Source organism: Triticum aestivum, chromosome 7A (assembly GCF_018294505.1).
Source record: "Triticum aestivum cultivar Chinese Spring chromosome 7A, IWGSC CS RefSeq v2.1, whole genome shotgun sequence".
NCBI classification, from domain to species: domain Eukaryota; kingdom Viridiplantae; phylum Streptophyta; class Magnoliopsida; order Poales; family Poaceae; genus Triticum; species Triticum aestivum.
The window spans coordinates 266,688,829-266,703,040 of record NC_057812.1 but is presented as its reverse complement, the minus strand read 5'-3'; the positions used below and the strand labels follow the sequence as shown (position 1 = coordinate 266,703,040).

General features: G+C 40.0%; 1 protein-coding gene across 1 annotated transcript; it reads left to right on the top strand.

Moving 5' to 3' along the window:
• The first annotated feature begins 2,314 nt into the window (after nucleotides 1-2,314).
• On the top strand, nucleotides 2,315-12,596 carry LOC123152021 (ADP-ribosylation factor GTPase-activating protein AGD3). The gene is made up of 19 exons (XM_044571630.1): nucleotides 2,315-2,672; nucleotides 3,828-3,904; nucleotides 4,093-4,193; nucleotides 4,823-4,893; nucleotides 5,436-5,498; nucleotides 5,592-5,636; nucleotides 6,101-6,166; nucleotides 6,250-6,297; nucleotides 6,396-6,491; nucleotides 6,574-6,615; nucleotides 7,717-7,932; nucleotides 8,032-8,163; nucleotides 8,281-8,499; nucleotides 8,587-8,673; nucleotides 8,755-9,069; nucleotides 9,852-9,994; nucleotides 10,074-10,167; nucleotides 10,922-11,418; nucleotides 12,047-12,596. Exons 1-19 carry the CDS (start codon nucleotides 2,628-2,630, stop codon nucleotides 12,159-12,161), a joined length of 2,472 nt encoding a protein of 823 aa, XP_044427565.1. The 5' UTR covers nucleotides 2,315-2,627; the 3' UTR covers nucleotides 12,162-12,596.
• Nucleotides 12,597-14,212: the final 1,616 nt, after the last annotated feature.

The window sequence follows — 14,212 nt, the reverse complement described above, 5'->3', positions numbered from 1 at the left end:
AAAATGATACAATATTACTGCCTCTAGGGCATACCTGTTGTTGCAGGAAGTGGATAAGGAACTAGCTCCTTAGTCAATCAATGTTGATGATGCTAAGATAGTTGGAAGTGTTCATGTCACTAATTAGTGGACCAACTTCAGGAACCAATTATCTCACAACATGTTCGCTAATTATCGTGTGACGAATGCAGATTTTCAACTATAGTATGACATGTGGATTAGCTAGACGGTGTGTTCTCTTCTGAGGTAACTAGATGGTGAGTTAGCAAGATGATGTGTTCTCTTTTGTGCTATCAAGATGATGAGTTAGGAAGATGATGTGTTCTCTTTTGTGCTAGCTAGACGATGACTTAGCAAGATAATATGCTCTTTTTTTGCATAGCTATTGAATGATGACTTTTGGATATTTTGTAGATCATCATCATGAGAAAACAATTGGTATATTCTCTTTTGTTTGCCAACTATTTTTTACAATTTTTTACTTGTTGCACCATGGCTAAAAAAAGTAATTTAGTAGGAATTACTTGACACATACAAATGAGATGGATAGTGCATTGTTGGATGTCCTTGTTGAACATCACGACAGAGGTGATCATGCCCAAAATTTCCAAACATTTTAGGTTGAATGTCTGCATTTTAAGTGTGGACTGGACATCACACAAGAGATAATACGCTCAAGGTGCAAGACTTTTGACAAGCGTTAAGAATGATTATCAAGATTCCATCTCAGAGTGGATTTGTTTGGGATTGGGTTAATAATAAGTTACTCATGGATAGAAGAATGTTAAATATTCTTATTCTATATGATATATACATGCATCTGATTTACTATGTACATGTGTCCATGCCAATGAGAAAGCAACTTGTTACAAGAACAAAGAAGTGAAGAATTGTGCGACATTCTGCACAATTACTCGAAAGATCATGCAACCGCTGAAGATGTAATGTCAGGTGCTGAAAATGCAGCACAACCAACAGAACTAGTTGTATTATTGATATATGATCACTCACAGATATGTTCACATATTGCATAGAATTTAGTTCTAAATATTACATCAAAGTACAATGTCCATAATATGAGAAATGAGCAATTCCAATGTAGAGAATGACCATCCAAACAAGCTTAAGAATTAAATCTCTCATGCGAATTCCAAGTGTCAATTCTATGAACACCCAAACTAACAAAATTGGGATCAATGTCAATACCAAGTGAGGGAGTTTTGATACTGGGACCAATACAACTCCATAGCTTTGAATATCAATATCCAAACGAAACCTTAGAGTTTTTCATGCATAGCTTGTTACGTTTGTAAGATTAATAACATATTCATTTTTCAACATGTTGAACTATTTTTTTTGTTTTGATCACTACTAAGAGAAGCAACCAATTCTTATGAAAATCTTTGTTTCTTTCATGTGTTGCACAACATCTATCGCATATTATCCGCATTTCAATTTTGTGTAGTATTCAGTGTGCTAACAAACAAGACACTACCAAGTTTTGGCTCTTTCTTGGACGAATGCCATTTTTTGGATCATTTTATCTCTACCAGTATTTGGCTAAAAATATGAACAACCAATACCTTACCTAAAATATTAGTAACCCAATTTCTTGGTAGATTAGCTTCGGCTCAACCTCAAACCAAACACAACCTGATGTATGATAATGTCTGCAGCGTTCAAACTACAACGTTCTCGTGTCATGGTACATGTTTTTTGTCATCCATTAAGCACACTCTTCTCCGTATCAATATGAATCGGCAAACCGCCTTTCCTAGTTGATGTCACCTTAATTTCGTTCAATTGCTTTTTAGGAACCGTCGTCTATTCTATTCCCAAGGGCCTACTTGATTCACAGGACTCTAAAAACTAAGAATAGAAATAACACAAGATTGTAATGTTATGTCTATTTGGCTACTACATGATTTTCGCTAGTTTGACTGCACCATAGGAAAAAGCAAAAACATTGTTTCTAAGAGATTAGTAGATACAAAATTTTCTATGAAAAAATGTAACGCAAATGAATCCTTAGAAAAAACAATCGTATATTTTTTCTAAGGGTTCCAAAATTCACATGAAAATCATTTCAAATAAAGAGGCCCTAAATCATATTATTGCAATTATTTTATCACAAGAAACAGAATTCCACCTCACCTCTCTCTCTCTCTGGCGAAGTAGGAGAGAGAGAGGGAGAGAGAAGAGATTAATACAGTAATAAAATAGAAAAAGTTTAAAGGAAAAGCGCACCGTTATTTCCACTCACTCCCTTCCTATTCCCTCCTCGTTCCCTCTCTTCTTGCCGAGCCACCCGACCAATTCCCTCCCCCCTCTTCCCCTCCCTCCCTCTCCCCCACCCAAATCGCCGCCATTTCGCTAATCCCGGCTACTCTCGTGGCGCACGCGCTCCCCTCCCCTCCTCTTTCCTCCCCCCCTGGCGTCGACGCGGCGGCGGCTCCCGGCGGTGGCCAGGCGGGCGCGGCTACGAGGAGGTGGGCGTGCGCACGACAGGGCCGAGCTCAGGCTAGGGTTCGAGGCAGCGGCATTGGCGGCGTGGATGAGGAGGTAGGAGGTGCTCGGACGGTGGGGAACAGCAGCGGCGGCGGTTGCATGCAGGCAGGCCGGCAGCCATGTATTTCGCCAGGCTCGATGACTCGCCCATGTTCCGGACGCAGGTGAGCCGGGTGGATCTCGTTCTCTGGGATGCCGGGACAACGGGTGTCGCGTGTCCTCCGAGAGTTTCATGTCTATGCCATTGGCAGCTCGGCGTTGCCGCGAACGGGTCGGGGGAATGCATGCTCTATCTTTGATTTGATTGAGTTGTTGGAGTGGTGCTCGCCTTCTTGTTTTTTTCCCTTCAGTTTCTGGTGAATGCGCGAGTAAAGCTGTTCTCTTACCCGTGATTTGGGCTCTGCATGTCTTTATTGTCGCGTGAAGCTGGTTTTGCTGCGTGTGTTTCTATCGCCGCATCTCACTGATTTTAATATGCGCGGCCATGTGCTTAGAATAATTTCGTGGAGCGCGTGGGTCTTAAACATCCTTCTGATGCTATCGGGCAAGCAAATCTACTTCATTGAGTTGAAATTTGGTTCGGATTACCAGGTTGGCGCATGTGTGTGCCGATTTCACTGTCGTATGTCGAATTTCCATGGTCGTTCATCAGTTTCTTTTCCCTGTAGCGGATGGTTTCGAGTTAGCCTATCTTCTGGAGGAAACAATACTCTTTGTATTGATGTGCAGATTGTTCAATACATATGCTCTAGTTTGACACCGGTGTGATTTTGTCAAAGTTGACATGACGATTTTGTTGGTGGAGCTGCGGCTTTTATTTGGAAAATTGCATTTCATCATTAGATTAACATTAACTGTAATTTATTTTTTTTGTTTATTTCCCAGGCGTGCAGTCTATGTCAGCCCATAAAGTTTGACAGTTTGACATACACCTATACCACTTCCTATAGTAGTTTTATTTGAATCCATTGGAAGAATAAACATATTCTACCATTTAGTTAATGTATTAGGAAACATCCGAAATACTTTTGAATACGCTGAAAATATAGACAAAATCTTTGCCTCAAAGAAATGCACAGATCTGATTGTCCTCCAGTTCGTTAGAAATTTGTACTAGGAACTGCTTATGTTTTTGATGTTGGGTCCAAGTGATTGGTACGAAAGGTAGAGTGCTGGATGCCCCAATGCCTTATTAGTTGTTCTGCTTACCACATTCACGAATGAATTTTACTCATTCATGAACGAAACCTTGCTCTCTCTTTTGACTTCCCTTGATTCATGACCAACCCTTTATCTTCTCTTGACCTTTCGACAAACAGATACAATCACTTGAAGAAAGTGCTGAAGTACTAAGAGAGAGGTGCTTGAAGTTTCATAAAGGTTGCCGCAAGTATACGTGAGTTTTCATTTGGATCTCATTCATTTTCTTTTGTTCACTCTACCTGACACATGTATGGTTGAGCACTTCAAGTCTTCAACTGTAATTCACTATCCCAATAACATAAAACTGCTATGTAAACGCATTCAGCCCCAGCCTGTGCCAGATGTAGATAAATTAATACACACACCTGTGATTTGTTTCAGTGAAGGGCTAGGTGAAGCTTATGATGGAGATATTGCATTTGCAAGCGCACTTGAGACATTTGGAGGAGGCCACAATGACCCAATCAGTGTTGCTTTCGGCGGTGAGTCATGTTATTCTCTCGATATCTTTCATCATGTCATTTATTCTATTAAAAATATCGTACTTGAAGATATGTTTTGCTTAGTACTGAATGATCTGCTTGTATGACTGAGAAAACTTCTTCATCAACGTCACTCACTTATGCTTTGTTTTCTTCGTTGCCTTTGAAATTTCTCTGTATGCTCTCAGTTTCTTGTCTTTACACTCATGCCATCCTTTGTTTCTATCTACGTGGTATTTATTTTATATTTTATTTAAGTTCTGACTTTACAAAGAGAGTATCAAATTGAGCATGTTCTAACTAAGCCCTTATGATTGATAGAATGAAAATTGAATAGGGAGGCCACACAATGCTTATCTGGAATTCTGGTTGCATGTTTCTCTGCATATCATAGTTTTAAATAGCGGCACCCTGCTCAAACAGCTATAGCATGGCTATAGCGGGGCTATAGCCTGCTATTTTGTAACTATATCTGCAATTGTACATGAATACCATTTGGCAGAACCCTGTTCAAACCGCTATAGCGTGGCTATAGCCGGCTATTTAAAACTTTGCCTCATATAGGGGCTGAGAGAAGTTGAGTGTAGACATTCCCTTGACTAAGAATACACAATTCATCTTCTTTACAGGACCTGTCATGAACAAATTTACAATTGCCCTGAGAGAAATAGGAACATATAAGGAAGTCCTGCGATCCCAGGTACCACATCTTTTTTTTTGTTATATAAGCATTGTTTGAAGCTTTCGAACAATGCATTATGTTCACTCTTCAATTCTGCATGCGTTGCTTATCAAATTGACTAGAATTTTGGTTTAAATTTGCTGCTCATTTTGTGTGATGTTACATTGCTGGCCTGATGTCTTTCCCCAATACTTGTGATGTTTTGGTCAGTGAACAGCATAAGCTGCAGTTGTAATATCTTATCGCTACCAGAAAAAAAAACAGGGATCACTTGGTCAACATGCACTTGATGATGTTAATGGAAAATAACTATTATATTACTTATCTAGTTATTGGAATGACTACATTCTTTGCTGCTTCCTTTTTTACTCATCCTACATGACTTTGATGTTAGAACTTGGTCCCCCAAGAACCATTACAAGCTTCTATATATAATGCTTTGTTTGGAAATCCGTATCAAATGTGATGCTACATTAGTGAAAATGCAAATGCTCTCATTTCATGGTCAAACACACTTTGTGTACCTAAGGTGGTATATTTCTGATTCAGTTTCCTGGCAGGTTGAGCATATGCTAAATGACAGATTGCTAAACTTTGTAGACGTTGATTTGCATGACGTTAAGGTACCATTATTGTTTTCTGCTAACACCGAATCTTAGAAGTTTGTACCAAGAACTAGTCCTTGAAATAATTTCCTGCTTCATAAATTTAACCAGGATGCCCGGAAGCGCTTTGACAAGGCTAGCCTCGTGTATGACCAGGTAAGTTAATCAATATGTCTATTACCCAAAATGTGAAAAAAGAGAGGGAAAATGAAGTGTGTGTTTCTAAAGCTATCGTGGAAACGTTTTTGATAATAATTATGATGCCTTCGTATTCTCAACGCAATTCTGATTCTCCTTTGCCTTGTAGTGATCAAAATGATGCAAGGTTTTCTTTATATTTTCTTGGGACTTTATTTCAGCCGTCAATATTTGTCTTGGATATAACAAGTTTCCAGTTTTCATCAGCCAATAATACTTGTTTGCGGTTTCTGATTGTTTCTGGTCAATTAACTGATGTTGGAATGGTTATATATGCACTTCTCTTAGCTAACCTTACTGTTATTTTATGGTTAATTTTCTGTCTTTTTTTCTGCCATATTTTAAACTTTGCAGTAGTTTGCTTTGCTAGTTATGTAATTTTTTGAGAGAATATGTTATTGACTTGCTAATTGCTTTGTTAGATTCGCGAGAAATACTTATCATTGAAGAAAGGCACAAGAGCAGACATAACAACTGCCATTGAAGAAGTAAATACCTTTCTGTCAATCTTGTATGATAAGAGGTAATTCAGTGTTTCCCCTCTATCTGACCTACACTTGGCCTGTATCAGGAGCTCCATAGTGCTAGATCTTCATTTGAGCAAGCTCGTTTCAACCTGGTATGTGAAATGTTGGCCTTAACTTTGCTCTTGTGATTTCATATGTATGTTTAAATGCATATCATGCCATCGCTTCCTATACCTCTTTGAATTTTCAGGTGACTGCAATTTCGCATATCGAGGCAAAGAAGAGATTTGAATTTTTGGAGGCTGTTAGTGCGACAATGGATTCACACCTCCGATATTTTAAACAAGTAGCGCCTTTAAAAAAAATCCTCTTCGTGATGCTATATTTTGCTACAAAATGATTAATCTTATCTGTTGCCATTCATGCAGGGATATGAACTATTGCATCAGATGGAACCCTATATTAATCAGGTTACCTTAAACCATGCCTCCCTCCTTAATACAATTTCCCTAGTCTTTTTTGGTGTTTGAATTGTGAATATGTTGATAGCGCGATGGTAACGCCTCCTGTAGTGAGGTGGCCGACCTGGGTTCAAAGCCTGGGTCTCGCATAAAAAATACCCCTTCAGGTCGTTTTTTTGGTATATGAATGATTTTTGGCTGTTACATAATCCTGGCACACGGAGAGTGTGATTTTTTTCATTGGGCACACCATCTATGATCTATCCCAGCTCTTGTTGCACTTTAGATCCGTGCGTCAAAGCCCTGCAGTTTCAGATATGCGCCCTACAATCACACACATAGTATTCTAGTGCATCATTCATCATTCTCTCTTCTTGTAATTATATGCTCTTTCAATAAAATTTACTGTTGGGGCCTCCCTCCTACAGTTTCCTGGTAAAAAGAAGCATCTTTCACCATCCTTGTGCCTTGTCTTCTACTCCCTCCTTTCTGGTTTATAGGGCTCAATTCAAAAATCTCACCAACCAAGGTAGATGGTGAGTGGTGGAATACTTTTTGTAGTTTGCAAAAGCACCCAATTAATGCTCTTGTTTTCCTCAAAAAATTATGTTTAGCAATGCATTAGTTGCAATGCATGCATGCATAAAGTACATGCATTGGTCAATTTTCTATTAATACTTGCATGCGATGATTTAATGCACCTTGGAATCTGAACCTGTGATGGGGAACAACCAAATTGAGCCTTATAAAATGGAAAAACTAAAACTTTGAGATAAGCCCTATAAACCGGAAAGGAGGGAGTATATGGGGCTTGCACTCCCATTTGTTTGTGCCCTGTGTGCCTTATTGGTAGCTTGCCTAGGCTGGTATTGCTGTTGGTAATGAGAAATCATGATGACAACACTGAATCGAAGTTGGTTATGTCCTGGTATTGCTGTGCACCTAAGGACATTGGAAACATTGTTTTGCAACTAAAATATCAGTAGAGTTGGCCAATGCTTGTGTTTTGCAATGAGAGATCAACATCCTACTTAGTGGTAAAGTACGAATTCCATATTATGAAGTCAAGAAGGCAGTTTATCACTAACTTGTGGTTGGATTGTCCTGCAGGTTCTCGCCTATTCGCAGCAATCAAGAGAGAGAGCAAACAAGGAACAAGCTTCTCTTTTAGAGAGGATGCATGAGTACAAAAAACAGATAGAGCGTGATAGTCGGTCATCTGGGAATGGTTTAAATGTTTCCCCTAATGTAGATGGCATACAAACAATCGGTAGAAGTTCACATAAAATGATTGAAGCAGTGATGCAGTCATCCACAAAAGGCAAGGTAACATTTCTTTTCTCGACTGGAAATTGAAGATTCATGCATACATGAAGGTCCTATAGCTCCAAGGACGGGGTTTATATATGATGTACTAATTTTCAGGTTCAGACCATTCGTCAAGGTTACCTCTCAAAGAGATCATCAAACTTGAGAGGTGACTGGAAAAGAAGGTTTTTTGTTCTGGATAGTCGAGGGATGTTGTACTACTATCGCAAGCAAATTAATAGGCCAGCTGTAGGTCCCCCTCGTAACATTTCCCTTGAAATCATCATGCATTCAGCATGATTTTGTACATGTATGATACAATTCAGCTTGGCCCCTTTCCTCAACTTTCACTTATGATCTTATCAGGGTGTTAGTCAAGTTCAAAGAACCAACAATACCCCTGAACATGGTTCAGGGTTGCTGAGCAGATTGTTCTCTTCTCATTACCATGGTATACATGATGAGAAATCTGTTGCACGGCATACAGTAAATTTGCTGACATCAACCATTAAAGTCGATGCAGAACAATCAGATCTGAGGTTCTGCTTCAGAATTATTTCACCCATGAAGATCTACACATTGCAGGTAGATGCACAAAATTGCAGACAATACAGTTTTCATTTTGAATATACACGTTTGCTACTTTAGTGACATCATCTGATATTTATACAGGCAGAGAGTGCTCTAGATCAGATGGATTGGATCGAAAAAATTACTGGTGTCATTGCATCTTTGCTGAACGCACAATCCCCAGAACAGGTTAATAATGGTCTAGATTAGATGATTCCAGTTGGATTATTTATGTGCTTCAATTCAATTTATCATGATGTTATGTTTCAGTGTCTGCACAGCCCTAGGAGCTGCGGCCATGATCGGAGCGCTAGTGAGAGTAGCTCCTATACTAGTTCAGTGGAACTGGAAACCTCCACAAGTGAAGATTTAACACTGGAAAAGAACACTGGAAATGGACAACATCATCACAGGACCAATATCAAACCCGAAAAACCAATTGACTTGCTTAGGAGGGTTGATGGTAATACTATTTGTGCTGATTGTGGTGCTGCGGAACCTGATTGGGCGTCGTTAAACCTCGGTGCTCTTCTGTGCATAGAGTGTTCTGGAGTACACAGAAATCTAGGAGTGCATATATCGAAGGTATTTAAGAAAACTTACTATATATATTCATGCTTATTGCACATAGATTGGTTGCCGCATCTCCATTTAACTTGAAGTCTACAACAGCATTCTTGTGTCTTGCCTGTGCATGATCTCACATGCTTTTGTGACCGGAAACTACTCTTATAGCTGTTACGCATCTGCTATTTGTTTGTGAGCCATCATTTACATATATGATTTAAAAAATTGCACTCTAAAATATAGACCCAAATTCCAACCTGGAATCTCTAAAGCCTTTAGTTATGCCCTTTTCTCATAGCTATTTTTAAAAGGATATTCTCAGATGCGCAATTATTTATATGCAAATTTAATTTAGTCAATGTGGCAGCATGCCTTTTTGGTTTGAATATAGATTTGCAGTATTTTATGTGATACCAGTAAACTTAATAGAGCAAAATTTATCTTTTTCTTTGTCAACAATGGCAGAAAATAGCAAGCACTGTTATTTAAGTCATTGATGTATTGGCTTGCATGCATCATCCTTTTTAGGAGACCTCGCTGAGATTCAACTTTAGGACACTGCCATTCTTTGAAGATGATACAAGTAATTGTTTCTATTTGGGTGTCCCTATATATGTGTGTGTAACTGTGTACATTGCCACCTATACTTCTACTAGTGTCTGCGCTCTGCCTATTTTCAATGCATATTTTGCAGTCAAATTTGATTACATAATTAGCAAGTTGTGTTTGATGGTATCATTAGGGTCACTAATGACTAATTAACTGAACATAACTTCCAAATAAATACATCATATTTGCAGGTAAGGTCTCTGACTCTCGATGTCAGAGTCTGGGAGCCATCTGTAATCAATCTCTTTCAATCATTAGGCAACATGTTTGTGAACAGAGTTTGGGAAGAAACATTACCTTCATCAAACAATGGCTCTTCTGTTGATAATACAAGGTAATATGAATTTCTTTACAAAACTTCAGTCTTTTTTTTGTTCTTTCAGAAATTAACTTGCAACTTTGTTGTCTTGTAGTACTAATGGATCACAGGCAGCACAATACTTAACCACCACCAAGCCTAAACACTCGGATCCTTTCTCTGCCAAAGAGAAGTTTATTCATGCCAAGGTGCTTGCGATTTGTCCTTTTGCAATTGCTTCTCTGCACTTCTCCCATTATTAGCAAATAAGTGTTGAGGACAAAGTTGTCTCCAGATATCCTGATGGGAAAATGATTGGGTAAAAATGATTCATGGTAGTTTATAAGTCGAACATTTCTTAGCCTAAATACAGTTGTTGCCCGTCACGGTTAGTTGCCAGATGGCACTTGTGCGATCCACCGATCATTTTAAGACCTTGCAAATATTTTTGTTCTTTACAGCTGCATCCTCAGAGTTCCAGAAAAATTGTCTATAGGTTGTATCCACATTGACAAAGTTGCTTCAAGTGCTTTTATTTAGTTTCCGTGGCCTACAAACTGCATCGCGTTTGACTTGTTATGTAAACTCACTTCATGCAGTTCATTTATACTACAGATGCTATATGTGAACTATCGAAGTTTACTTCCGTGATGCTATCCATGTAGAATAGTAAACTCACCAGGATTTTTGTGGCTACATTAACTCCATATATAATGAAAAGGAAAGCTTGTGGTTTAATAAATTATGAATCTGCAGATAAGTTTTTTTAATTGCATTATGAGTTCCTTAACATTGATCTTGGTTTGAGATGCCCATGAAGCTAAGTGAGCATTATAATGCATGGACTAGAATTTATATAGCCTGTCAGCTGGTTTAGAATGCATTTTGTAAAGTCAATATCTATCCTTCAGTTTCATGTATCGTATTGTCATATGTTGAGCTCTTTCGGTGCAAATGTTCCAGTATGCTGATAAGGAATTTGTATGGAGGCATAGTATCGATGAGATTCACATAGCTCAGCAGATGTGGGACAGTGTAACTGCAAATGACAAGAAAGGAGTATACAATCTCATCGTGGCATCACACGCCAATGTAAATTTGGTTTATGGGCAGATGGCTTCTGGTTTGTTGCTGAATCTTGGAAAAGCACTTAAACAAGAGCAGCCAACTTCACCACCTGATGGAAGCCCTAGATTTTTCGATTGCAATTCACATGAGAAGGTTTCTCCTAGAGAGTCGCTTTCTCCTCCCAGCACAAGTTCACATGTAGATGAGTTGGATGATAGATATGAGGGTTTCTCCTTGCTTCATCTTGCATGCCGTGTTGCAGATGTGGGGATGGTTGAATTACTTTTGCAGTATGGTGCTAGTGTAAATGTGTCTGATTCAAGAGGTCGGATGCCCCTTCATCACTGTATTTTGAAAGGAAGACATCTGCATGCAAAGCTGCTGCTCTCCAGGTATGTAGCTGCTTACAACTTCAGCACTTTATCTTGCTCCATATGTTGTCTGCCAACTAGGAAGACCACCTGGTTGTCCGGTGAGGGCTGGGATGTAGTTTCTGCGGACTGGGAAATGAATTTGACGTTACCTGCAGCACTTCATGGTGTGGAAACAATAGTAGGGGAGCTTATAGTTTCAATTTCATAAAATAAGGGCACCTGTACCGAGTTGTGGATAAGTTATGGCCAATTTTTAGACCTTACTCAAGACCGTGAAAAGGATCATTGCCTTTCGTATGCAGTCCGTCTATGTCTATCAACAGAATTTTTCTCTAGTCTCAGTCAATTCAGAAAAGTGCAACTTGTACATTTGGGACTTAAGAATCTCTCAGTCTATTGTGGCCTAGCAAACCGAAAAAAAGATGCCTGTTTTGGAGAGTACCCTGAAAGAGAAAAATAATGCATCTTTTAAAAAATTTAAAACTAATACGTGAACCAGTTTTAGGATTATTGGATGCAGTATGAGAACTGTCCCACTGTTCTTTTTTGTTTGTCGAAGTGTAGATTATTAGGGATGATCTGGCGAGCGGCACAAGTCCAAAAACAGACATGTCTCACCTATTATTTCCAATCAATTTCTTTGCAGGGGAGCTGACACACATGCCATAGACCGAGATGGCAGATCAGCATTGCAGTATGCAATGGACCGTTCTACGAGCGACGAAGACATGCTTGCGTTGTTAGAGGAGCACTTCAGATAATTGCTGCAGGCAGCCTTCACGTCAGGAGTATGCCGCCCAGCAAACAAACACAGAGTAGGCTGTGGCGCTGTCTGGGTTACTCAGCTCCATGCTCTGATAAGCCCCCAGCTCGTCTTGCTGATAGTCCGAAGCTCGTGGCATGAATGGAACCTAAATCTTCTTCTGGAGATCCCGCAACATGATGATGCGGTTTATTCTCTTGTCCGGTTGTTAGTTTTAGCGTGCGCCGGTCTTATTTATCATCTTGCAAGCCGTCCGGTTGGTGTTTGCAGATGGTGCATAGTAATTTTGTATATGGAGTTGCTTCTTGTTATATCCATCATCTTTCCATGTAAGGTAGACGGCCCTGTGGTGAAAGATGATTGTACATATGGATATGTGCCATTGTGATTTATGGAATATGAAGTACTTGACACGCTTTAGTCAGTTGTCACACTTGATATCTGTTGTCTGCTGCTGCTACTTGTCATTTGTGGCAGAAGAATTGGCCTTGAGCCAGCAGCTATCCCTCATCTACAGCTTACAGGTACTGAAAAATACCTAGCTGTCCGGTGTTTGTTCAATGCCATAGAGATAGAGTATTCGATTTGGCAGACCGCAGACAGTTGGGACGATGAGTGGTTGATCTGCCACTCTGGGACAAGCCATAGTATGATTCATCTTTACCAACTTAAAAGTACAATGTATGACACTCTGGGTATGCATTATTCCACTGTCAGTGCATTTCATGCGGGTTGCTCTTTCTTCTAGCCCAAATGTCAGTCGAAAACCAAGCCTGTAAAGTGCATTTCATGTGGGTTGCTCTTTCTTCTAGCCCAAATGTCAGTCGAAAACCAAGCCTGTAAATCCTGGCAAACACCATCCGAAAAACTATATATCGGGAGAGTGATGTTGTGCAATCCTGCAAATGAAAATAAAAATGAAGATCATGTTAAACTCACTTTGTGCGGATTATTATTTTTACACCGTGTAGTAATAATCAATTGACATCTACTGATGATCTGCCGTAATGATATTGACCTTTTCATACTGGCTACCATGGGTCAGGACTCAGGACACTATTTACTAACTAACGTCAACGTTGGATTACATATCTCAGAGGACGAACGGCTCTGGTTGCTCAACCGCTTGGAAGCTCAGCTGGCAAGCGAATAAACTCAGGTAGGACGACGTGATATTCCCACTCGGTACATAGTACAGTACAACTATGCGCGCTTGTAATAAATCAGTAGAGTAATAAATGTGGATCGGATTTGAAAGGAAAAATGCTGCCTATCACGGACAGGCATGAATACCACGAGCAAAATATACTCTCTCCATTCCATGCAGTTTGCAAAACGATTTTATGTTATAGGACGGAGGTCGGAGGGGGTAGTTTCCAGACGGATTCAGTGGACAGGGCATATGCATTGCAGGGGCTCCCTCACCGCGTGTTGTAATTTTCCCAACCAATAAGTAGTATTGGGCTCCCAAGTAAACAAAGCGAAGGATCTACTTTTAGAGCATCTCGAGCACACCCCATATAATGCTGACCCGTAAAACGCGTATACAGTTTGCGGAAAAACGGCTTTGTGGGTCGATGCGGACGGCGGGAGAGTCAGAGCCCGCAAAACGGATCCGTAAAAAAGGATATTCGCAGAATATGCTCTTTTATGGGTCGGCTATGTGGGGTCTGCTCGACCGCAGCCCGCGTCGATTCGCAAACCGAAAAACCCCGATAAGCGAATTTGACAACAATTTTGACAATTGAGTTCAAATTCAAACAATAAAACATAGTTCGTGCAAAAAAATAAAATAAAACATAGTTCGTGCACAAATAAAAGCATAGTTTGGTACGACAAACGCAAAATTACTTCATGCAAAAGCGACGACCACGTCCATCATCATCTTGGTTGCTTTTCATCCGTCGTCATGATCTTCACTCCGCACCATCTCCATCGATGCCATCGCGGCCCTCGAATCCATCGCCGACACTTGTTCCAACTCCGGCACCGAAAGCGTCGCCGGGCGGACTGAATGCATCGGCGACATTTGTTTCAAATCCCGATGAG